General features: G+C 37.5%; 1 protein-coding gene across 5 annotated transcripts in view; it reads right to left on the bottom strand.

Moving 5' to 3' along the window:
- ATP11B (ATPase phospholipid transporting 11B (putative)) overlaps nt 1-26592 on the bottom strand; it is a 65243-nt gene that overhangs the window by 11702 nt on the left and 26949 nt on the right. For 3 of the 5 annotated variants that reach the window (XR_004060951.1, XM_030954066.1, XM_030954065.1), the window contains exons 9-28: nt 25517-25581; nt 24881-24962; nt 23833-23983; nt 21624-21821; nt 21164-21322; nt 20692-20864; nt 20243-20311; nt 19230-19303; nt 19041-19144; nt 18703-18884; nt 17781-17984; nt 17355-17508; nt 14595-14697; nt 14212-14357; nt 13341-13400; nt 12936-13063; nt 11973-12111; nt 8680-8745; nt 8301-8404; nt 7493-7658 (exon numbers count right to left, since the gene is read on the bottom strand). Coding sequence is in view for 4 of the 5 variants with exons in the window: in XM_030954066.1 (XP_030809926.1) it covers nt 7493-7658; nt 8301-8404; nt 8680-8745; nt 11973-12111; nt 12936-13063; nt 13341-13400; nt 14212-14357; nt 14595-14697; nt 17355-17508; nt 17781-17984; nt 18703-18884; nt 19041-19144; nt 19230-19303; nt 20243-20311; nt 20692-20864; nt 21164-21322; nt 21624-21821; nt 23833-23983; nt 24881-24962; nt 25517-25581 (2527 nt within the window). In the remaining variant the exon portion in view is untranslated. Of the gene's footprint in view, nt 1-3603; nt 3690-7492; nt 7659-8300; nt 8405-8679; nt 8746-11972; nt 12112-12935; nt 13064-13340; nt 13401-14211; nt 14358-14594; nt 14698-17354; nt 17509-17780; nt 17985-18702; nt 18885-19040; nt 19145-19229; nt 19304-20242; nt 20312-20691; nt 20865-21163; nt 21323-21623; nt 21822-23832; nt 23984-24880; nt 24963-25516; nt 25582-26592 lie in introns of all 5 variants that reach the window. The other 2 variants (XM_030954067.1, XM_030954068.1) reach the window with 1 other exon arrangement.

Below are 26592 nucleotides of genomic sequence, written 5' to 3'. Positions count from 1 at the left end.
AAACTTGCTCCCTACTGTAAATCTCACCATTTCTAACCCTTAATATACTGTATACCAAAATCCCAAACAATTGGATTTAAAATTTTTAAACAAAATATATAGGAATGTTGATGTCTGACCACTTCACTGCCATGATGTTTTTATCCCTTCTTTTTCTACTCTTTGTATCAAATGAACCTACAAGGGCCAAATTATTTCATTATTTCAAAGTCATTAGACCAAGGTTTCTTCAGGTAAGTAGTATGTGCACTTTTATGCCTGAAGTCAAATCCAAAATCGTGCATTCTTCCCTCATTTCCTCATCTTCCTGTGATAGATTCTGTGGATTAGTCAACAGATCAACACCAAGCTATGCTAACACAATGAACAGGTCTGTAAAAGAAGAGAACACCCTTGATCAAAAAGTGCAGCACATCAGGGTGTTCTGGCACACCTCACTAATGGGAATTCATGTTTCCAGTGGAAAAGTCTTCTGGGAAATTGCATGTTCCTTACAGAAAACACAGGCTGTAAAAGGAACCCAGACCTCTCTGCTCTCAGCTCAACACAGCTGGGCTGCGTCAGAACTGAAAGCTGTAGGGAGCAATCCTATGGAACAGGAGCTAGAGTTAAAAATATAGGCAAGGAATGAAGGCCTTAAAGGCAGGGCCTGGAGCAGATCTGGACTGAGATGAAGGGAAAACCAGGCAACAACAGACTCATGAGGCTGGAGATGGGGAAAGAACAGGGTTTGGCTGTGACAAAGTAAATGCTCCGGAGCCCTGGATATAACACTGTGCACTGACAGGCCTCTCTGTAAATAAAACCCTTCCTGGTGTCTTACATTTCCCCAGTTCTGGGTACAGTTCATAACACACTGTCCAAAGGCAGAAACTCTGTAAACACAGTTAATCCCATCAGTAAGTAGAATTAAAACATCTGCCCAAGAAACATACCTCAAATGTGGCTTAAGATTTCTGACAGTTCTTACAAAGCACAGGACATGTAGACATAGATGCACACAGAACACTTTCTTTACAGATAAAAACATGGAATGAGATACAGTGGGACCCTGTGGCACCCTAAGGTACATATTTCACACATTCTAAGAACAGAAGAGGCAGCTATGAAGGAAAGCAGTGCTCTGCCAGACTCCAGTGAAGCACAACACCTGCACCTGCCTGTGCTGCCTCATTTCCTCTTCATCCCACGTTCCAAAAGGGACAGTAAAGTTCAGAGGCAAGACTTTACAGGCACAAAAGACTGCAACTCTGACTTACAGGAATCACCTGGACACTTAGAAGATCCCCTCAAAGATCCTAACTGCACATCACCAATGTACTCAATATAAACTTGAACATTTTTTGCACACTGTGAAGCCTACAGAAACAAAAAATTATTGTAACATCATACTTTTTTAATTTGCATTTATAAAAGAAGTCTTCTTTTGATCTCAAGAGAAGAGTAAGCATTTTGGCAGAACAAGGCATAACTCAGTTTAACCTGGAGTTATGCTCCTTTTGAGACTCTTAATACATATTTACAAACAACAAAAACCTGCCAAAGTCTGTTCATCAACCTCCATGCATTCTGCAGTCACAAAGGATGCAATCCCTGGGTGGGCATGTACAAATGAGGTGTGACAGATTGGCTGCTTTACAGCTACATATTCACCAGGCAGCTGTTTTGTTTTATGCTCCCACAATTTTCCTTGCTTTCTTTGCCCTGTTGCTTTGGGAAAACCACAGAAACCAACTCATGCTCTTCACTCCAAATTAGACTTTATCTAGTATAGTGAAGCGAGTAGTTTCTATCTATCAATTGATTTTCCTTTTCACTGTTTTAGGCAAGGATCCACAGGATAACTTCTGAACTTTGTTCAAAGACAGAATAAAGGACTAGAGAAACCCGAATCTTTCTTTCCTTCTTGTTGCACTTTACAAGCTCAACTGCACATTAGAAAGCAGCTAGTGCTTGTACTTCAGGTACTATCAGATATTCAAGTGCAAAAGTTCTGACTTACAAGAGAACTGGATTTGCATAATCATTTGTTGCTCATGGACAAACCTGATTTCCCCTTTTTTCAACTCTTCCCTAAGTTTAACATGAAGAAAATTGCCTCACATTAGCAAGGATTCTCCTGGTTTTAGCATTTTAATGGCTACAGTGCTGCATTCCTAGACAGCTTTATTTTTCTTTGACTATCCAGCTGTATAACCATTAAGATGTGTTTAGTTTTTGAAATTTTAGCAAAATTATCTATTCTAAAACCTTTGGTATAGCTATGATGCGTGACATCATTCACTGTAATAATTAATTGAGAAAATAAACTTACATACACTTATCCACAGTTTTTAAAAGGTAACTTGATAAACCACGACATCTGATAAACTAGGAATTTGAAAAGCTAACTTGTAAAGGCTTTTGCAGAGGAACCTCCCCAATATATTGCTAAGTTTAACAGCTTTCAAAAGCTATACTGTACTTTGCCTGTTTTAAAGCTATTAAGTGCTGAATTCAAAACAAAACAAAATAAAATCAGCCCACCACTATCCCCCTGGGTGTTTGGAAATCCAAGGTGTTGTGTTTCACACTGGGGTCACTAACTCCACAACACAATGGCCATTTCAAGTTTTGCCTTGTAAAGTTGTAGTGCACTCTCAGAGGAACTACAAAACTTTTCTCTTTTGGTTTAACAAACAGCAATTAAGTCCCTAAAATGTAGGTTAGTTGGTTCTCCTAGGCACCTATTTGCACATTTTTAACAACAAAGTCACCTTGAAAAATATTTAAAAGGAATCAGATCTTTGCATTAATTGTTGCTGTAGGATGTGGAATTAAACAGACTGAGACATTGCTGATGTATGCTTAAGTCTTACAGAAGAGAATCAGCATTTGACAGCATTTCATGTGCTGAACTCTGCATTTGAAGAGTTGCAGAATCATGTTTTACCTACACAGACACATGTATGCTTTGATCTTGTTTTGAATAATTTTCTGGGACTTTGTAGCCAAATGCCTTTAGGAATATGTATCTATACACATTGAAAACAAACAACACTCACTTTATAGCTGCACAAAACAGACACAAAAAGCCTCAGCTGCACAAGGGTATGGACGCACCCAAGCTTCAAACATTATCTGCTCTTCTAACACAATTGAAAGCAAATTAAAATGGGCAAATAACTTGCAAGAAATTGCTGCCTGAAGTACATGGATCTTCCTGTCACAGCCTTATAAAGCTGAAATTATCCAGCATGCAAAATGCACTGTTAATTTTTATCATAAAGAAACCAAAAGCATTATAACCATGCTAGAAACTATGATTATTTAAAAATGGATGCAAGAACAGCTGATCTTTATTCTGGGAGTTGAACATCATGCTAGGGATGTTTTTTCCTTCAAAAAAAAAAGCACGTCCAACACATGCTACTTAGGAGAAGCATTTGGCTCAGAAACACAGAGCAAAGCCAAGAAGTCACCAAACTGAATGTTTCTGCACTACACGTATTGCCCTCTCACCCCACTAAAATATATTCATGCCTCTCCCCATCTCTCTCAGCACTGGTTAGTTCACCTTGAGCATGCATAAGAGTTGATGAGGAACTGTCCCTCCTACTCTACCTAATTTTGCTCAGCTGATTCCTGGCCCTGGACAATGGCTGCAGTGCGATGAACTCGTCACTTAAAGCAACTCTGTTGGAGTACATCTACAATTGGACAGAGAAGGGATGGAACATACATGTCAGTAAGTAGCAGCAGTAATTTTCTAAGAGAAAGACACAGGACAACACATTGTTATTTAAGTGGAATACACATCATATACAGAACACAAGCCTGGTACCTTCAAGACAGCTCCTGGGACCATCACAGCCAGTCACTGGCAGGACCATTCTTAAATTACCTTTGCTTTCATGCTGAGAGAAAAGGCCTAAACACTTTTACATCTGTGCTTTACCAGACACCTTTATTCTGTATTGATTTCTCCCCTCAACAGTGCTGTGACTTATCTTTACTCAAAGATTTATATTTTGATTCACATTTATCTTACTGTCCAATTCCTCCTGTATGATTCTGTAACAGACCTATACTGAGAAATTGCCCACAAGCTACTTCAGGGCAACTGACCTCAGTGAAACATAAGATGGTTTTTCTTTAGGCCAGCAAAAAACCCTTGAAACAGAACAAAACTAAAATAAAATACAGTAGCACACATTCACCTTAAGTGCATTAATGAACATAAAGTTAACCAAGCTCATCCTCTATAAAAGTCAACTCATGCTTGCCTGTCGAATTTTTAATTTTTAGTTTCCTAAAATGAATGACTCAGACTTAAGTTGCGGTTAAAGAAAAATATTTACATTTAAAAGCCTATCAAATTTTTCTCTCATATCAGTTAAATTTCTCTGCTCTCTTATGAAAAACTTAGCCACATGTAACATCTAACAGATCAGAGGCAAACTCACACTTGTTGCTATCACCTTATACTATCAAAAAGATACAAAATCAAGGTAAGGCAGATTCCTACAGATACAGTGAATTCAGAGCACTAAGGTAATTCACACACAAAAAAGTTCTGACAAATTAAAACACTAGGGGCAAGCATTTTCAGCTGAGCAATGTGTATTTTGCTCATTGCTCCTGGGATTAGTTTAGAATTTAAATGATGGAAGACAAACAAATAACCTAAAAAGCTGCAATTTAAAAACAAGGAACTAGGGCATGTAAGAATTTATCTTGCCATAATAAAAACACAGTAACTATAAACCAAGCTTTTTCTTTCCCTCAATATGAAAATATACCAATGTAGTCCTACAATTAAAAATGAATAATTAAACATGTTCAGTTACACAGAGGGTGCACCTACACAATGAAAAATAATGTTAAAGGACAATACACAAAGTTCCATATTTATTCCTTCAATGACTTCCACAGAATTCATTAGCATCAGCCATCACCCTTAGCATTTAGGACAAAGATATTCTCCAAACCCTTTCTATGTGAAAGTCAGTCTCTTCCTTTGCTTGGAAATGGAAAGAAAAATATTTACTAGGAATTTTAAACAAAAATTATGAGGTATGATGATAAAAGAAGCATTCTGTCACTTCTTGACAACAAATGTGCTAAGCTGATCATCTGCTCTTCTTCAGTTACATCCACTTCCCCACTGCAAGAACAGTGAATGAATCCAGTGGAGCTGACTGTCCCATCAAAGCAAGAGTAGGAAAATCTCAACAGATTAAACCTCAAGAAAGGAACATTCTTTGTGCAAATACATTTGTAGCTATAATTTCACTATCAGACACACAAAGAGAAACCACTGGATGGCTGCTGAAGAACTTCTGGTCGAATCCCATTTCAGATACCTTGACTTTGCAGCATCAGGAATTAAGAATTTTCAGAGAAAAGGCAGTATTTTGGTAAACAGAGGCCTCAGTGCTGACTCTGTCAAATGCAAAGTAGAAAGCAAATAAGGAAAAAGATAACTAATAGAGTTGCACAAAGCAAAATCCCCATGGCCAGGAATCAAGCTACAGCCACAGGAAAGGAGTTAGATATTCATCAAGATTCCTTCTTAAAAATAAAAAGTCCTACTGTGTCTTTGCATAGCTGTAATGGCATTAAACTGCACCCAAAAAATCTTTGGAAAGGAATCCTAAAGCAAGAGAATGTAGCAGGAAGTATATGGATAAAGGCAGGAAAATCCATGTGGCTTTTAAGGTTTTAATTCAAGCACTTCAAGAACCTGAAAAACCTCAAGAACCACACCAGTACCATACCACACAGCAAGAGGTGATGTACAGCAAGGAAGGAAGGAGAGTGTTTGATAAATACTACCACCAGTTTTTGAAAAGAGAAAAAAAGATAGGTAAATATCATTACCTACAGACACTCTAACCCAAGAAGCGCAGTAATGTGCAATCCAGAGCCTTACCAGGTCTATCTGAACAGTCTTATGAAAGCCAGTGGTTATTTACTTTGGCTTTTAGCTACTAAATTCCAAGACAGGAAAACACAGCCAATATTCCAATTTTTGAAAGGGACTAGTGGGATATTCTGGTTAGCAGTAGGCTTGTCAGCATGATATTGATCCTAGGCAAATGAAGAGAAGGTCTCACACACTCTTTTTTTAACACACATATTAGAAAGGTAATATTTAATTAAATCAATGTGCAGTTACACCAAAGTAATTACAAGGTTAGATGCTAAAGATTGCAGCACTGATGCAGTGCAGTCAGCAGTTCTGCATGGCACAGAGCTCAGTGCCACTTGCATTAAGCAATTAGGACACTACAAAATCCATCGGGCACACAGGTGGACAGAAAGCTGCTGAGATGTTTCAGACCATAACTGTGCATGGGATATCTGTGTCAGCTGGGTTCTTCATACGCTTTCACTATTTTTGGCCCTATGCTAATTGACCTCTCATCAATGCCCTGAAAGAAACCAACATCACCACCTGCAGATGTGTAGAAGATGCAGAAGACAACAGGTTTTTGATGTATGTTATTCTGTAATCTGAATGTAGCTGGGCACTCATTATTTCTGGGTTTGGCACTGATGTCTGCTCTACTGGAATACTGGGTCCACTGGTGAAATCCAAAATTCAAGATGAGGTTGAAGAAGGGTGAAAATTACAGGAGAAACACAAGAATGATGAGAAGACTAAAATAACCTTTTTGACTGAAGATGCAAGTCCAATCTACCTATCAGTGCTAAAATTAGCTTGATCACAAAGCTAACTGTGAATAAAACAAAAACTGTAATTGAGACCTTCTCAGTTTAGCAGAAGAAGTATAAAAAGATAAAATGCTGAAAACTGAAACCAGAGAGACAGTTACTATTAGAACAGTAGGCCAGGATGACTTCTCCATAACTGTCTCTAAAAAGAAGAAAACACTCAAAGATATTTACCTAAAAGATAGTCAAATCTCACCAGAATGATTTAAATGATTTTTTTGTAGGCTGTGTCAGGCAGAAGGGAGATTCCATTACCACAGCATAACTTTAGACCTTGTCTATGAATCTGTGAAACTGCCACATGGGTAATTAGCTTTAATTACAGAATCAACAATCAAATGTATAGTACATGAAATAATTGAGATTTAAGAAATACTAATTAAAACAAGTTATACTAAAGTAATTTTTACAATTATTGTTTCCATCACATTTTAAGAACTATTCAGTGCTAATTAGAGCAGTAGCTTCTAATACTTCTAATACCTAAACAAAAAGTAAGTTACCATCCATAAAGCACTATAAAAATGTGCAGTATGATCCTTTCATACAGTTGCAAGCTGAGATGCAAAAGATTGACCTCTTCAAATAATTCTATTATTTTTATTACCAATTACTAAACATAAACATTACTGCCTTGTAAAATGGTGTCCTCACTTTTGTAATTTGAAATTAACAAGTGTATTTTGAAATGAGAATACTTCTCTGCACTAAACATGACAGCAATGTAAGAGGGTGACTACTGGTCAAGTTGGATACAAAAGCATAACATTACCTGAGCTTTTTCAGTACTTGTTGGTTGCAGATGTCTGTACAGCACTTTCTTCACAACATCAATAAACAAACAAGCAACTACTATGAGGATTATGGCAAACCAAGCAGAACCACTTGACAACAGTTGAACAAATACAAAGTACATGTCCTGGGTATGTAAAAATGGCCTGAAAAGTTAAAAGAAGTGGCAATTACTAAAAACCTCTAAGAACAAAAGTACAGCACAGGCTGTTTCAAGTGTATCTTATTTTACATCAAGCAGAAAGACTCAGGATGCAGTGTCACAACTGCACCATGTCCGTGTGAAGTCCAGCAACCTGTTGGACCTGACCTGCCAATGAGCTCCAGGGAATGGGGGTACTGAACTTTGGCGGAAAATGTTCTGATTTAATTTTAAATTGTGCTGCAGAGAATCAATCACCACTCTATCTCTCCAGACTACAAATTACAAGCAAAAATACTTCACTTTACTGATTCAAACCCCAGCATCTTTATTTCTGTTGCAATTATTCACCTATTACATAGCACCTTGGGAACATATTTACCTCTTAAAAATGCCTTTGTAGTTACAGGCTGTCAGAGACAGATACTGTGTGTCATTGAGCACAGGACAGCACAGCAACACTTCTTACATTTTTCAAAGAATCACCAAAAACAAGTGGCCAGTCTAGATTTAAGTGGCCAATCTAGATCTTTTTACCACAAACCTGTCACAAAATTCAGAGCAAGGTGGTAGAACATAATATTTCAGTGTCTTTTAGCTTCATTGATATTACATGTGATAAAAAGGATGGGGGAAAATCACTTACCAGATAATTCCCCCATAAAACAAGGAGAATATGAAATAAAATACAATGGATCCCCAAGTAACAAAATGGTTTATCCATGTCCAGAAGTGAGTTTCTAGTGCCATCTAAAACAGAGATAACTTCAGTGAGCTTCTCTTTTCCACCCACTTCACAGAAAATCATAAAAATACCAGTCAGAACACACTTATGAACCTCCAGCCCAAACACTAAATATTGTTGTAACACACAAAAACTAAAGAAAAATTTCAACCACTGTTTAAATTAAACATAAAAGTCACTTATCTGGAACCCTCAAGAATCAGTAACTTTGGAATCAATTTTAAATTACTGCTTTATTACATATTTGCCTACACATCCAAAGAGCAGGGTGATATCATACCTTCATCGTAACAGTTATAACCATAACGGTGAAGACCAAAGTACCAAATGTCCAGTTCCCAAACATCTAAGAAAATGGCAAGGCAAAAATCATGGAAGAAAAAACCATCAGTTAAGGGCATTCACAATAAGTTAAATTCTACTCAAGTCAGCTACACTAAAGAAATAAGACATAAGCTTGTGACAAGTAATCATCATGAAAAAAGCAAGGAGGATACAACACAAACTACTAGAAAAAATACAGGTTATGATAAGAGCATAAATAACAACCCCCAAGTCATCTTTCTTCTTAGTTCAAAACAAATCATCACAAAGGCTACATGAAATATGGAAAAAAAGGCCAAAAAAGGAATATGAAATGATAGGGAAATGAAGACACCAATTTGATCAATTCATTATTAGCGTCCAATAGAAAGGAAATATCGGGTGGAAGGTATTCACTTTAAGTGCAAAACAGTTTTCAGTTTAAACACTTCCAGATAATTTTAAACATGCAGCATCAAATGAAGGTTCACTTTTAACCCCAAACACAATTATACAATTCAAAAATAATGGTGCCATTTTATTTTACTAACAAAATTCTAAGGAAAAGACACTTTGTTTCAAGGCTAATAAACACAAAATTAAGCTCTAATTCTGAAACACTGAAATCTGTCACTTTTATATTCTCTTGTGCTCATAAAGTTAAACTATCAAAACTCTGAACAAGGTCTACAACAATAAAATCTCAGCTTTGACAACCAAGCAGGGATGCTGAGATTGTATCTATCTACACACATGCTACTCCGGGCTGCCATTCTACACCAGGTCCAGCCTGGAACTGGCTGGGGGATCACAGGGAAGATTTTGCTGTTTCACAGCTGGTTTTGCCACTGAACAATGACCAAAACCTCAACTCTGTGTTTACTGGCAGCAGACTAAGCAAGCAAGGAGGAAGGTACCACATGCAGACAGGCAACCAGGGTCATCCTAGAGCTGATGTGTCAGTACAGCACAGGGGCACGGAACTGGGATTCACACAGTTGTAGTTCTTGTTGCAGAGTTCTGACAAAAAAATCCCAACTGCCTGAGGACAGATCTCACAACTGCTTCTCTCATCTATACATAAGGTACAAAATGGAGGCAGCCATGAGTCTGGATTTACTGATCATTTTAAACACCTTTGTGATAACATGCCTTTTGGAAGCCTTGGATTTACTTGTCCCACCAAGAGTAAGGGTTAACAAGTAAAGTGATTGTTGTTAACTGCTGCAATATTCATCTTAAAAGTAAAATTAAACTTCTTCTCCTGAGTGACCTGTGAAAGAAAGTGTCTTTGCTAACACTGCTCTCAATGGTCACAGAGTTAGAATGCAAAACACACACAGGTTCTTGCCACCATTTTATTTTTGAACACATTTATACTGCGGATGCTGCATCCTTTAATCCTATGAAGTAACAGATACAGTATCTTGTATCTCCTCCTCTTCTAAACTCTTACCATTTGCCTGTTAGGTTTCAATATCTGACGACATGCACAGCATGGAAAAGGGGGGAGAAAAAAGAACTAAAAGATCAAGTTGTTGCACAATGTGTTGAGGTAAGCCTAACAAAGCACCAGCATTAACAAATTATTTACAGTCTCTTCTATTCTGCTGTGCTCTGAACTGAGAACCTGGAATGGAAACCCGAGGCCTTGCACTAACACTACTCTGTACCACAGATCTGTACAGGGGATCACTCCTTGAGGACTTAAGAAAACACTTCAGCAGCACACAAAATCCTCTTGCCCTTAATTTTGGCTTTTCCAGGCACACATTAAATTTGCAAGAAACTATGCAATGCAGATATTTCACTGCAACACAGTTCTACCAGTTCTAATCAACATCTTTTAGCAAACACAGAGAGGCAGATAACTAAAACCCAGAAAAATCTTAGAATTTATTTGAAGTCATATCACATAAGAAGCTAAAGAGCAGCTGCCAATTCCCCAAACCAAACAGTTCTTACTAAATACAATGGGAGAAGTCTCTTCCTGCCCTGTGGACATTTACTAAGCAATTCTGAAGTGAGGTGCTTTGACAACTGAAGATGGATGCAACACACACACTGATTCATAGTCTAAAATGACCTCATTCCAAGAGTCCTGAAGGACCTTTACCAGCTCAAAAGAATTTCAAATCCCATAGCTTGTAACAAACGACAAGAGAGGACACACTCATGCCTCAGCTGGAAAGAGACATTTTAGTCTAAAGCACAGCTATTTTAATATTCTTATCAATCATCTGATGATGAAATGGCTGCTCCAGGTGGCTGCACCACTCTCCCTTCACTGCTCCTCCCTCTGCCTGCAGCCCCTCAGGACCATTCTGTTCCCTGCCTGAACATCACTGCATTTGTGACTAAACTTCCTGAGCTCACACCCACTCCCTGGCACCAGGTGACACTGGGAATTCAGCAGGATGCTGCTTTTGTCCCTTGTGCCCTAACTTGCAACTCTGCCAAGCATTATGAGAATTGGCAAGTTCTTCATGCCAGTATTAAGTATGGCATAATGAGAAGGAAGTGTATTTTTCCATTACTACCCATGTTTAACAAGGGAAAAATCAGTATCTAATTGTTTTAAATTGAGTTAAGTAACTCAGAACCAAGGGAAATAAGGAAACAGACTTTTAATGGTTTTGTTCAAGCTTTAGAGTTTTTTGTAAATGATTCTTCCTGTGAACTTTAACATCTTTAAAATAAAAAGTGTCAAAATAGTGTATGATGATTTCATTAAGGTATGGCCTTAAAAACTTACTGAATAAACAGCATAATTTAAAAGTAGCTTGCACCACTAAATTTAGAAAAATTCAGAGTAATTAAATAACATTTTCAGGACAAGCTTTAAGACTTTTGTCAACTTTCAGCCTAACTTTATAACAGTTAAAGCCATCGCTTCTCTTGCTTGACATTGCAATTAAGTCCAATACAAAATGAGATTTGAATGAATGAATATAAATTCTAATTTGCTGACATTATGAAATAGGATTTTGACAAAACAGTTGATGAAATACAAGAAAGTTTAAGACAACCATGATACATCTATTACCGTGAAAGATATGTTCTTCAGGGACATATGCTTTCTGACAACACCTTACAGTTTCCATGCTAAGAAATGTTACTCTTGAGAGCACACACAAATACTGACAAAGAATTTTTGATAACTGTAATTCATAAAAACAAAATTTTTTGGACACAGGAGGTTTTTTCAAAAAAGCATTAATAAATACCAACAAAAAACACAGTGGTAGAATAATGCTTATGATATTGTACCTGGCCATTTCCCAGCAGAGAAGTGTCTTCTCCCATTAGAAGATACGAGCCATAAAAGAAAACAAATGCATGAAAGAAGCCCAAGATGGTCCAGTAAAGAAATGGTTTAAACCCCAGATGGGCATTTTTACTGATGTCTCTGCAGAAATAAAACAGATTTGGATTTCATACTGTCCATAACCATCAGCTATCCACACTGCATGATTGCTACTGCTTTGAATAAATGTAACTTTCAACTGCACCAAGACACATTAAACAAATGCTGACATATGAAAAAAAATACATAAATCATGGGCAAAAAAAGAACTCTGAGCTCTCAAGATTTGGCTCTGCTTTAAGGAAAGGTCACCAATGGCCAGGGCCTCTAATGGGTCAAACTCAGAATAGCACAAACTAGAATCCTTGTCCCTGGAGGTGGAACTGAAAGAGGAAGAAAAAGCCAGATCTCCTGATAATTACCCCTTGCTCTGCTCAAAAGAGAAACATCTGAGAGGAGACATCTCTTTTTTACAAAAATATCTATTTTTTTACTCCAAAACGTATGCAGTGCAACATGCTACCACTGGGAGGACATCTAATTCTACAGGAAATCACTCCTGCTCTTAGTAAAGGATTTTTTGTGGTGATTCCCCTAATCATGGTGTCCTAGTTTTTCATTCTCCTTGTCTGAGTGATTTTCATCTCCTACATAATGGAGGAGAAGGCTGCCAATCATGTAAGCTGGCCAAGTGCTCAGTGCTCTTCACTCGTAACATGGTTGGCATAAAAAGACACGTCTCTTAAAATATTCCTTTTAATTAACTTTTAGGATGAGAACTATGTAGCTTCAATTCTTCCTCATCAAGATAGTTACTAAAAATGCCTAAATTACAGATAATTATTGTAGCAAGTTCAGAGCTGTGCAGATGCCAGTGCTGCTGCACGAGATGTGGCCCTGTGGGAAGTGATGCAGGACATACATACCTGTAGAGCACAGGTTTACTCTGCAATACATGCGGGTGCACATGCTGCTCAAAAAGACTGTAGATGAGGACAGGCAGGGAAGTGAAACAAATATTGTACAAAGTCAGGTATACACTGTCATAGAGCGTCTGCAAAGGAAAGCAAAAAGCATTTTATGCCTTGGAATTGATAAAGATTTATTAGCACAATTATAGCAGCATTGACTGATCAGTTACATTAATTTGCTAGTTAGGAAAACACCTGCATTCACATAACAATCTAATAACATCAGCTATCAAATACAGAAAATGAAGCTGGGTATTTGCTAAGTGTAACATCTCTGCTGCTCCTTGTGTCACCCTCCTATTTTCTTAATTATGGACCTCAAGTGTTTCACAGACAAGATGTCAGGCATGCAATACTTACTTGTTGTGAAAACAAACAGAAGAACTGATATAAAAATTGTGGTGTAATAAAGCACACATTCTGAAATAAAGAGAAATTAAGGAAAGAGTTAATCCTTAGTACATGCCTCACAGCCCTAAAAGAAATTGCTAACTCTTAGAAACCGCTAAAAATACACAGGGAGAGCACAAAGCCTTTCAGCATTTTACTTGGCAAAGTAAAGTAAGTTGCTTTTCTTGAGAGGATATTTTGTTTGTTTATCCTTTGGGACAATGAACCTGAAAAGTATGAGCTTAACTACATGTGCTTGACGAGCACATCTCACTACAAGAGTCTAAGTCGTAATTAAGTAGAAGAAATCCATTCGTTTTCCCTTTCAGCTTCTTTTTAAGAACTGTTTTGCAGAATAGCTTCCACATTTTATTCAATAAAGCTGTGCTGTACTCATGTGAGTTTGTTGCACAGAAGCAAACAAAGAAGAAACCAAAATATAACACCATGCTATTGCCATTAAATGAAAGAAATCAACTTCAAAAGGGACTTGGGAGCCAAAACCAAAATCCCAGATAAAATTCAATAAAGATAGTGAGTTTTGACTTGTTTTAAAACTGATGAACAAATGAAAAAAACCAAAAGCACCCCAACCAAACAAACAAAACCCCTGCCTTGAGAAAACAAACACATCAGCCTCTCAGCCAAGACAAACTCACTGCAGTACTTAAAGCCTAATTCTAGGTGGAAAGACTAAACAATTTCACAGTTAAACCAATGCATTTGGTTGTAAAAGATAAAATAAAAAAGCTCAGAAAACATGTTTAAACAGAGATACTTCACCTGATCGCAACAAAAATCTCAGATCTGAAATAAATATCTTGCTGAGAAAAAAACTCACCTTATAAAAAAAGTACTGTACAAGGGTTGCTATTCTAATATAGTAAAAGTGCCCATGAACAAAAAGCAACTTGGAGAGGAATTTAAATCGTGCTATTGCATAGTCACTGTTTCTTACAGCTTGCCTTCCTTCCTTGCCCATGATTCCTGTAATTTTTGGAAAACAAAACACAAAACAGGTCAAGTATAACAACAACTGAAGTTTAAAAAACCCAACACCATACATCTGAAGCTACAGCTCTGTATTCCTTCACTTCAACACCGTAAGGACTTCAGCAGTGTTGCAAAGGAAGATATTCCTCACACTTAAAACTAAAGGAAGCTGCTCATCTGATGCAGATTCAAATAAAGAAGCCCCAACTGGTGGAGACAGAAGGAAGTTACCTATGCCAACATGTGCCTCCTGGATCATGCTCACATCATTAGCACCATCTCCGATCGCTAACGTTATGGGCTTCTCCGGAGAGGTTTTTAACAGTCGAACCACCTGCAAAAGAAAATTAAATACTTTCAGACTAGACAGTCTACCTACAAACCATGTCAGCAATTCCCAAGTATCTCAGTTAGCTGCCTATCTGTAGATATAATTAGTATGTTTTATGAACATGCATGTTTGGGTAAAAAATATCTTCAGCATATCACAGGCATACATTAATTCCTTCTTTAGAAAAGCCGCCTGTTTTGGAGCACAAGCCTGATTTAAATATTTTATCTGCCTTAAGCCTATTTTCCTGTCCTTATTTCAATGTTCTGTTACAACTCTTAGTTTGGTGCTTTATCATACAAAACAAAGTCAAGTAAAATTGAGAACTGAAAATTCACTTACAGACTAATACAGATTTAGTGCCCTTTAATAAACCCAGATTCTTCATATTTATAATTAATGGAACTAATCCAGGAGAAAGAAAAATTTGAAAAAGCAAATGCATTAGCTAAAATATCAATATGCCATTATTAAGAAAAATAGCTTCTTTCAAAGGCAACTTCATTATCATCAAGAGGTATCCTCAACTGACAAAGAAACAGAAGATATGACAGAATGAGGGAAAAAACTGTTGACATGCAAGGCTCTAAAATACTTAGAAGAGGAGCAGTGATAACACATCTTCAACGTAAGTGTCAATAATATTCTAAATACAAAGGAGTTAGTTAGGTGAGGCTTTTAGTTAAGGAGAATTAGTGATTCATTAACCTCCCACAGAGCTCTAGCTTAAGGTAGAAGCTTCACTAATTCAGTTGTAAGTGGGCTGCAGGTAAAGGTACGAACGCAGATCAAGAGGCTTTCCAAAATCAAGAAATCAATATGTATGAAAAAACATTTTCCCCCTCAAGTTCCAGAATCCCCAAAGTGGAAATATCAATGGAGCAATTGCATGAAGTTAAGTAGACACAAAAAACTGGATTGGAGTAATTGAGTTGTGGCTGGCAGTGTCAGGGCATTGATTCACAGGAGTGGGAATTCACTTGACACAAGAACACAACAGTGATTAAACAAAGTCCACAGCTCAGAGAAATCCACCTGATTGTGGGAATACATTCCCTGATTGCAGGTATTAATATTCAAGTTTAAAGGTTCCCCATTCCTAAGGGGTAATTATTTCAAACACATTTAGTATTAGATCCCAGGAAGCAGCCTTAGAGAGGTAACCAGGCTGCAGGACATCACCCAGATCAGTCCTCTTGAGATCCCCAAGGCCTGGATAATTTGGACAGACAAACATCTATGTGAAAAGGTCAAGACAAAGCCTTTAGCAAATTTTAACAGCAGCAGTCAGCAGCAGCTCCAAATGACTGAAATGATGATGTTTAAACAAGGTTTTGAGTCATAAAACATACCAAAATTAGTAGTGAGACCACTAACCAAACATTAACACGCATTATAATTAAAGATGCAGGAAATATTAAGCTGAGTTCCAGCTTAATCTTGGAATAAACCTCACAAAAAGGCTGCCTACTGCAAAAAATAACATGTAAGACTAGACTAAACTGCCCTGCACTTCCTTCTCTACCCATCAAGTTGTATGGCATTTGTCTTGGTGATTTATATACTCCAATATTTGAAATTAAAAATTCACTGCAATTAAAATTACATTTTGCTGTACTTCATGACTCAAGACAGGAAATAATCTCCATTATCTGCTGGTGAGGAGAAGAATTAAGAAAAGCAGTACAAAACATTATAAATCAAGTTAAATGACAAAATAAGAACAAGGACACAACACTGACAAATAACTGCACCTTAAAGAGACAGGATGGCAAAAATTTTAGCCAAAAAATGTACAGAGTTGACACATCCAACAGATTGGTTTACTCAGGGTAACTAAGCTGCAGCTTCCTTTCAACATTTCACTGAAACTAATGCTATACCAGGTGAACAGTTCTATACTGAAGTGATTCTAAAGACTCCATGAGAACTCTGGAAGGAAGAGTGACTTCCTAACAGGTCACTCCTGTTACAGTAGAACAGCCTGCCTCTTGAACATCTAATACCTCACAGAAGGGTTTCCCAGTGCTTTAAGGTAAAGAGATGTCTTCTCATTAAGAGAAATTTTCAAAAGGAAAAAACATTATAGTCCTTTAGAGCTTAGCCTTCTGGAGCTAAAAAAAAAATCACAAAATCTGAATTTGAATCTTATCCAACATGTATTTGAGTAAAATTCAGTATACGTGAATGAAAAATGATATTCGAAGAGAGCATTAAGGCAAATCTTTCCTGGAGACTAGGCCTTGCCTTCCCTTCTACTTCTTCCTCAAACTTGGGTATTTTAAAAATATTTAGAGAAGCACAGTTTTTGTATTCTCCTTACAGGTTCATGAATTTTCAATTTAGTTTTTTTAGTTTGGAGAACTGGTGGAGCAGCTAAGGCAAAACCATGCAGGAGACTGGGAGAGCTGCTGCCTTACTGAACACTCAAGAGGCAGAATAAAGATGAACTTGGTGGCAGTATTTTGATTTCTCCATCCACTTGCAAATTTTCAAACACAAATGTAGAAACTTCTGAGCAAACTACTCTAGATCTGAATTTAGCAAGGATTCAGAGGTCACAAAAAGAGTCAAACAAACAAAGCAGTTTCAGGCATCCTTGCCTCCTCAAAGCATGATAAAAATACTTCAAAGGCAATCCTGAGCATATTCTCACTTACCTTTGCTTTCTGGAGGGGTGCCATGCGACAGCACAACACTGCAGAGCAGTTTTTGCAAACTTCCATGAACAGTTTTTCATGTTCCCTGAGTGCCAGAGAGAGGCTGGTCCCATCCACAACCAGTCCATGCTGGATAACATGGTCTTCCTTTATTCTATTTGGGGATAAAAATGTTGACTTTGTACCAGTGTTAATGGTAAAATTCCAATTTTGCTATAAACTATACTGTTGGCCAGACAATTAGCAAAGGAGTTCATCTGTCAGACAGACTACTTTTTCCAGTCTGTTATGATATTAATAAATAATTTTTTTAAAAGACAACTTTTTTGTTTGGCACATGCATCAAAGAGACTGCCATAAAATTTAAGAATGAAAGCAACCCAAGGTGAGATCATCACTGAGATAGTGAATTCTCAGGTATTTTACCTCTTGGCTAGCTGCCTCAGCTGTTCTGCACAGGTACTGTCTGACTTGTGCTGCACAAGCTCAAGGATGTTCATGGTTCTGTGAAAGTGTCCACAGGACAAACTGACACTAACAGCTGTTTCATGCTTGTCTCCAGTGAGCACCCACACTTTGATACCAGCCAGCCTGAGGGCTTCTATAGTTTCTTGGACTTTCTCCTGCAGTCTAGAAACAAGAAAAATCTTAAATAACCAACTGAACAATTTACAAACAAAAGAGCTCATACTGTAACTCCATGCTACCACTGTTAACCCCACTGTCATGGTGAGTTAAGTCTGCCTTTCCTATGTTACATGTATTTTCAGAGAATCATAGTCTGGCAAATGATATTCTGTTACCAGCAACAAAACAAAGGCTTTGATGAAACAAAAACTAAACTTCAATCCTTCTAAGGGATCAAAAATTTGCACTAAGCACATCTTGATTTAAACTAGGCACTGCCACTGCATTTGAGAAGCTTTAAAACAGTCCACAATAATTCTGGCTACTGTGGTGCATGAAAAGCTTCTCAAGCCCCATGTGCTCACTTCAGTGTACAACACACCCTGGGACCTACAGAGCACAAGCAGAATGCTCTGCAAAGGAGCTGTGTGTAGAAGCTCTCCTAAGGAATTTGCTGTTATGCTAAATATTTGCTGCAACTATTCTATTTCATACACGTGACAGCTCTCCTGATGAAACACACTGTACATCACTGTTATTAAACGAAATCAGTTGGTACAAGTTTTGTTTTGAATCTGCCTCAATCCAAAGGTAAATACACTAAAGAAGAATAGCACAGAACTTTTGGTCATAGTGTGAGAGCTTTTCACACTTCATATTTCAAGTATAAATCCTAAACTCGTTGGGTTTGAGCACAGATAGCAGTAACTCCATGGCATACTTGTCTTCTACTCCTGTAGCCCCAAGCAACTCCAGATCCCTTTCTATGAAGTTGAACACATCTGCTAATCTCTCTTCTCGCTGCTGTAAGGCAGTCCTGGCCTCATGAAGGCGTTTCCCAATTTCTTGGTACTCCTCGGGTGTGAATCTTCTGTAGGCCACACACAAAGTTCTTAGGCCTTTCTGCAAGAAAATAAAAGACTACGTTCAGAGTACACAAGTTTCTGATCTATCAAGAAGGTGTCACCAGCAATTTTTTCACTTCAAGTCACAATTTATACTGCACGAATTTTCTTCTGATCAGTTGAGGCAGGGAGTTGGGCCATCATATACACTTACCAAAGCAAATTCATCCACATGTATCCTTGTTTTATCTATTTCTCCACTCTTACTACGAGGAAGAATGGAAGATTCTGCTCCCTTTGTGAATAAAAGCTTCTCCCCTAGAAAGTCAAATAGAACTGAAATTAAAAATAATGTTGTTTAAGAAGTTCTGAAGTGCTGCTTGTGCAATTTCTGATCACGTACCTGAGGGACTCTCTACAATGACACTCATTCGCCTGCGATTTGGATCAAACTCCAAAACATGAAGCAATTTATACCTGCATTTTGTGTTTTAAAAGAGGGAATGAGAAGAAAACATGTTTAGAAATAAACTTCCAAAGACAATTACTTATAAATTGACTCTTACACCACAGACCTTTCCTCAAAGTGTTATTTTTGTATAGAAACTCTGAAAGCAATGCTATCACTGCTGAAAAACAATCACTGTTCATTGCTTTTTATGAATTTATATATGCTGAATTCCATTATGTAAGAATAAAAGGTTCTTCTACCAACAGGAATAGTTTTCTGAATACTAACTTGACATTTGGCGATTACAAGCAGCTCCTATCTATTTCTTCAGCCTTCTGTCATTATTTCAAGTATAACTTTGAAAACTACATTTTGATTCTGACAAATTTGTAAAAATCTAGACTGTCAAAAAAGTGTGTGTGCCCTGGTAAGTGGATAAGTTTTTGTTATATTACCATTAGCTTAGCAAATTAATTTTAGACATTTAGATTCAAAGTACTGCCAACTGGCTGACACAGATCAAATGAGTAAAAGGAGTTATGGAATACTGCACATATACAGTTATTAATAATTTGTACTCATTTTAGGAAAGTTTAAAATATCTGATTAGATTATGCACAGACGAGACTGATTCTGGGAATTTCGAGAGCTGAAACAAGACTTGAATAAGCAATTCAGTTTTCCAACTCTGCTACAGTCTCAACCTTTGAGGAATGGGCAAAGATACAAACTGTTACAACACACACCTACACAGAGTAACTCACACAAAATTCTTGCATCTCAGCTACAATTGGTAAGGAATAAGATGCAAGCTGTCTTGAAGACATCAAGGGAAAAGCATTAAACAGATCACGCTGTGGAAAGGCAAGGTTTGCTTATGAACAAAGAGGATTAAGAGGAGAACATTACATTAATCTTCACTACTGTTCTAGCCTTCAAAATAATCAAGGAAAAAAAACAAATACCTCTCTGGTTTTCCAAGACTTTTTACTTCCATACTGTCTCCACTAATTCCAGTAAATACTACTCCAACCCTAAAAGTAAAGAAAATACACACTTAATTATGACTTTAGACAAAATGCCTGTTAATGGAGGGAGGGGAAGATGGCAGGGAAGAAAAGGAGAGACTCTTACACCCCATTACTGTACTCTGCTTCTAGGGAAAAGTAAGAATGCCCATTTCTGCAGTATTTTATTCACATTATACTCTGACCACTGTAATTTCTCAAGTATTTTCATAAATATTTCAAATCATCACTTCATAATACACCTAGGGGGTTGTGTATTTTACATGTGAATGTTTTCCCAGTAAGGTGACAGTGCCAGGCCCTGCTCTTCACCAGTGTCCTGAGCCATTCTAAGGCTGCCCTTGCAGGCAATTGCTGTGTCAGACAGCCCTGGCAGTGCTGCTCACCGGCTTGCAGCTTCCACCAAAGCCTTCTCATCTGGGGAAGAAGCATAATATTCCAGGGGGGATGTTATTCCATTGGCATGCCAGGGACCATCAGCACCATCTGTCTGATCTGCATTGATCTGCACTGTATGGCACAGACAAACTGCTTTCAAGAAGAGCTCTTCCTCTTTCACCTAGAAGAAAGAAAAAACTTGATTTGTAACATTTACATATCAACCCAGTTTTGAACACACTTCAGGAAAAAGTGGTTTTACTTACAAATCTGCCAAGCATTTCATGTTAAATAATCACATCTCAACATGTTTAATAAATATTATTTGTTCAGTGACACTTGAAAGCTTCAAACTATTCAGAAATTCTGATTTATGTTTGGGTTGTGGTTTTTTTTATGCTAATGGTACAAGAATATATCTCTGAAATAAAACATTTTCAAAGTAGGATGACTAATGGTGGGAAAACCAAAGAGCCTTACCAAACCATGCCTATTTCCATCTGGAGAATCTTCAGAAAATCCCTCTGGAGTTAGTTTACCATTGACCTCTTGGTACTTTATGCCATTAATAGAGCACTCCCGAAACTGCATCTCATTTTCAGTTAATGTACCAGTTTTGTCTGTAAACACATACTCTACCTTTTGTAAAATAAAACAAAAAAACAAACTTGGAATTGCATGTACTTGTTAAAAGAAAAAAGATACAATAATCTCCACTCACACTTTCTATTACACAGATTTTTAAAAATCATATAAGAATTTTAACTTTTTTAATCATATAAGAATTTTAACTTTAAAGATGCCATCACAGCTTTATACCTTATTTTAAAATTAATCAGAAATCATATCACAAGTAATAAAAATCTCACTGTAACAAATTTTAATTTAAAAACTAAGTAGAAAATAGGTGAAAAAACCCAACAGACAACATGTTTTTTACCTGTCCCAATTCCTCATTGAGGTCTGAAGTATTTACTTGTGCTCTCTGGTTTGTTTCTTCATGATAGAGGTCAAGATCCCAGCCAATAAAAAAAGACCCAAGAAATTTCTGCATCTCAACAGTCACATAGAGTGAAATGGGTATGATAAAATTGTAAAGTACCAGAAAAGCAAGAAAATCTGAAATAAATCTCAGGATCTACAAGAGAAAAAAAAGAAAAAGTGAAGATTACCACAATGGCCAGGTGAAACACGGTGACTTAATCATGCTTCAATATGCAGGAAAAATGACAAACTGGGAGAGCCAGAGAAGCCCAAGTCCCCCCCACACACGAGAGAGACAACACTCCAGTGACAACACAGGCATTTGCAGGTTGCCCCAGTAACACGCCTTCACACTGATGCAAAAAGTCTGCCTTAAGCTCTCACTGGAGGTTTCAATTCACAAGTTCATTAATTTTTGTCTATCTACTGAATCTGTCAGGAGGGCTGCCAATTAATATTAACTGTCATGGTGATTCTGTTTTCCATCTCTGAAAGAGTTTGGTCTGAGAAATCAAATGTATTCCCCATTCCATCAAACAGCATCATTCATGGAAGCTTTCCTAAGGAACCCGAAATTGTGAAGGCAAACAAGCGATTTTCCAGGCTGTCAGAGGAATCTGCAAGCACTCTGTTGTTTCAGGACAGCAAAGTGTCAAGAGGGTTCCTGTCTGCTGGCATTCCCCAGTGATTTGGGTGATCCAGACCACACAAAAAGAAAGGGACCACGTGGATTTCTTTCATGCCTCTTCAAATAATTGTGTTCCACACACACATTTCAGGCAACACCTATGTGACAGGCGACAAATTTCTTTTTACTAGGTATGATAATTTTAACAAACCCTGAAATGCAACACTACAGTCTCTTTTTCATCTGCACAACAAACTCAGTATCTAAATTGTACTTTGGAAAGACTCTTACCAACACTTGAATATTGAGCAAGGGAGACTAGACAAAACAAAACCAATCCACCTATTTTAACTCCACCAGATATTGGTGCAGGAGAACATTTTAAATAAAGGAAGCATAAAAGTAGTCAACAATCTGCAAAGCTAAATAATGTCTATTCTTCCTCTTTAGGGAGCATTGTGTAAGTATTTAATAAATAATTAAAGTAGTTGACAAAAACTCAGCAAGTTCTGTGCCTAAAGAGATCTTCCAAACTAAACCAGAAAAGACAGACAGAGAGTGGAAGCAGTAATTCATCTAAGACAGGTAGTGACAACTACTTAAGTTAGAGAGTTTCTTCAAGCAATGGCAATGAAAAAACAATCTGCATACACAGGAGGAGATGGACAGGGAAAGAACTCTGAGTAAGGATGTCAGCATGCTGAGCAATGAAAAGCAGATTGTAGAAGTCAACATGGGAGATAGAAAAACAAAGACATGACAGAAGGAGAATGACACTGCAGAAACACACATGGCTCTCTACACTCCTGATGGCAAAGGAAGGGAAAGATTGAGGAAATACTGCTCTATTCAGAACTGAAAGGCTCCACAGGCTAGACTAACTTGCATAGCAATTATTTCAGATTAAGCTCCTGAACTGCTTTGGACAAAGGCAGACTCAAACAGAAATCAAAAATTAAAGAGAACACAGAAAAATACAGACTAATTGGAAAAAGAGATACTTTTCAGAGCCACAGATTTCAGGGACACTTTAAAGTATCCCTTCAATCTCTAAAGAGAACTGAGCAGGCAAGCAGGAGCTTGAGCAAAATTACAGCCTTACAAAATTGCCCAAACCATCTCAACATCACAGAACGTACAAAATTCCTGAACTGTGAAATCACTGCAATAGAACATACACAAGAACAGCCAACCTCGTTCTCTCTTCCTTTATGGAATGACAAAAGACATCCTAAAGAACAATAATTACAACACAGACCATCAGAAATATGTCCTAACAAAGCCTTTTCAAAAGTTTTCAGAAAGTCTGATCTTTTCATAAAGGAAGGCAAAGTCCAATCAGTAACAGAGGTAGAAATATTTCTACACAATGGTGAGGCTAGATTGGACCAACTCAAAAATCATTGAGACAACAGCACAGAGACCTGCAAGTAGATCATGTGCTGGTTACACGTAGCATAGAGACATAATATATATGACACTGAGTGTATATTGGTTGAGTGTTCCTCAGATATGCACCTGGACAGAACTACGTTACCTTACTGCTGTTTCTTTCATGCTCAGTTTTTTCATTATACCAAGGCTCATCCCATTTCTCTTCAGCTTGCCATGCATACTTTAAAATAGTGCTCAGAATGGCTTCAAAGAGGAGGATTATTAGATAAATAATCAAAAAGGAATTCATGGACCTATAAAGAGGCAAAAAAAATAAAGCAAGACACTACAGTTTATTTTACTTCATCTGTTGACACAGTGTGGTTACATGAATTGATCAAACACTTGCTGGACCTTTTTTAGAAAGTGTAGCCTGTGCTTGATCCAGATATAAAGTTTCTATGCAACAAGCAGGCAACAGAATGGGAAAGAAATTCTACATCTGACTAAGCTAAACTCTCTAAATACCAATTTGAAGACTAGATTAAGGTGCAGGAACACCCCAACAGCTGACTTGTGTCACACTACAGTCCCACACTGCTCCTCTTTTTCCCCAAGGAGCTTGCAAGGCTGTGCAGGCAGTACAAACAAGCACAGCAGAACCCCATGGCTGCACTTTTTCCTCAGTTAGAAGAGCACTGCCATGTGCAGCTGAGCATTTAACCCAGGCCAGGCTACAGCAGGATAGTCACAACCTGCTTCTTGTTCTGTAACCAGCCAGACCATCCTTCCTGCCCGTGCTCTGATGACTGAACTCTTCTTGTGCTTAAGTTGTTGGTATATAGCTATATACCTGCACAAGAATGCCAGGGGGCTCTCTCAGATTATTAGTAACTGGAATAAAGGCAACATATCAGAACTCCTTTTCCTTTTAAAATAAATCATGCGACTTTATAATATAAATATCTATCATAGTAACACCTATCCTGCAACCAGGAGCAAGCTTGGATATTTCTACTCCGTACACTACTAAAGGATGTAATATCAAAAAATAGATTTTATCTTTATAGCTTCCTACTGAAGTCAAGGCAATTAATACTCTCTTCCCTTTGCCTATAACTCAATGATGAGACCACCAGGGTTTTAAGGCTACACAGGAAAAACTAAGTTAAAGCTCTACAAATAAGAGAGATATTAGAAAATAAACATACTTTTCTACTGCTGACCGTTTCTGAGATTTACTCTTGTAATTTAATGCCATCTTTGTCTCCATACCTGTATACACAGCAACACCTGGGAAGGAAGGGGGGAAAAGTCAGACTTCATTTTCTGCATAAATACAATTTGCAGAATTTTTCATTTTGAGAGATATAGGAAAAAAGCAAAAGGTGGTACTACTTCTGTGTTTATTATGAGACAGTATTTTCTACTATTTCCAAGACTTTTCTGTAGTAAAAGAGTACTACTGAAGTAATTTTAACACCTACTTTAACACTCTTCATTATTATGACTGTACTGCTCTTCAATATGTATTTTATGGAAATCAGCATGGTAAATCTCAGGAGAAAGCCTTCAACAATAGGTAACAGTAAGAACAGTCATTTATCCATTGAAGTTAAGTTATTCCTTTATCAAACCACTTCAAATATTTTCACAGAGCAGAGCTGGAACTTCATATCCTTAGAGGTTCTTCAGCATAATATCATTACTTTCATCTATAATCATATCCCCTCAGGTAACAGTCAGCAAGATTATTACAATTTCTTCAGTGCAAGTAGAATTAAAACACAGTTCATCAACATGCTTTAAGAAGAGAATACTCTTTAAATATTTAGATGTCTACAAACCAAATATTTCTTTAGTGTTTTTTAATCTTGCTCCACGAAGTAAGAGACTTTCAGGCCCAAGGGGTCTAAAAAGAAATAGACATATCAGCATGTGAACATCAGCTGTTCTGTATTCCAGAGAAGTACTGAAATCCAGTTTCCTATGCAAAACTGTCCTATATCCCCTACAAATTCCCAATGCAGCAACTCAATCAATGATCTTACCCCTTTCACCACACCTCCCACACATCTCCACAGAGCTCTCTGTTTCCTTTCATGTCTCCTTTGGTCACTGCCATACTCCCCCACCACTGTTCCATATCCCATAATACTGACTGAGCTAAATATTCCAAATGGCTGCTTCAGACAGACAGATAAGCTACTTGGGAAGAAAGCAGGTAAGAAACTAGTGGAGCTCAGAGTGCACCCAAAGTGCTGGTTTAGGTTTGGTAATTTACCAATCCTCTACCCCTCTGTCAGACTGAAATGATGTAGAAAATTCAAAAGCTATTCATACCAAAAAACCAATTAGATGGATACCATGGCAGCAGTGCCAATTTTTTTTCCTAACACGGAGATAAAATTTCAGGAGGTAAAATAGATGTTTTTTCCTCACATCTATTACAATACAATAACATATTCATTTCTTTGCCTAAGTTCATCACAAGCAGTGCTGTGAAAATAAAGGTCTAGTTGGAAACAAGGTTACTATAAGGTTGGAACCACATGTTGTACTGCAGCAGCTGTATCATCTTTAGAAACTGCCAGGAGGGTTGGTTTGAAATTTTAAAAAAAGTATTTTTTCCAGTATTTCAAATGAAAGCAGAAATTTAACAACTACAGTGGCCAGACTGACATATTAGGTAGAAACAAAAGAATTAGAAGTTCAGATGCTAAGGGCTTTGGCATGCAAGCCCTTGGGTTTACCCTATTTTTCCTTTACCTGTGCCATATGCAGGCTATGATCACTATTAGATAAACAAAGCTCTTAAACTTGAAGTCCCTTTGAAAGTATAACCTGAAGTTACTCAAAAGAGCCAAAGCCAAACCCACAACCCACCTTCCACAGTCCAAAATTTAACTTAAATGTTACTGCA

This window comes from Camarhynchus parvulus, chromosome 9 (genome assembly GCF_901933205.1).
Source record: "Camarhynchus parvulus chromosome 9, STF_HiC, whole genome shotgun sequence".
In the NCBI taxonomy this organism is placed as follows: domain Eukaryota; kingdom Metazoa; phylum Chordata; class Aves; order Passeriformes; family Thraupidae; genus Camarhynchus; species Camarhynchus parvulus.
The sequence above is the reverse complement of the archived record's forward strand: the minus strand, read 5'-3'. Positions and strand labels throughout refer to the sequence as shown.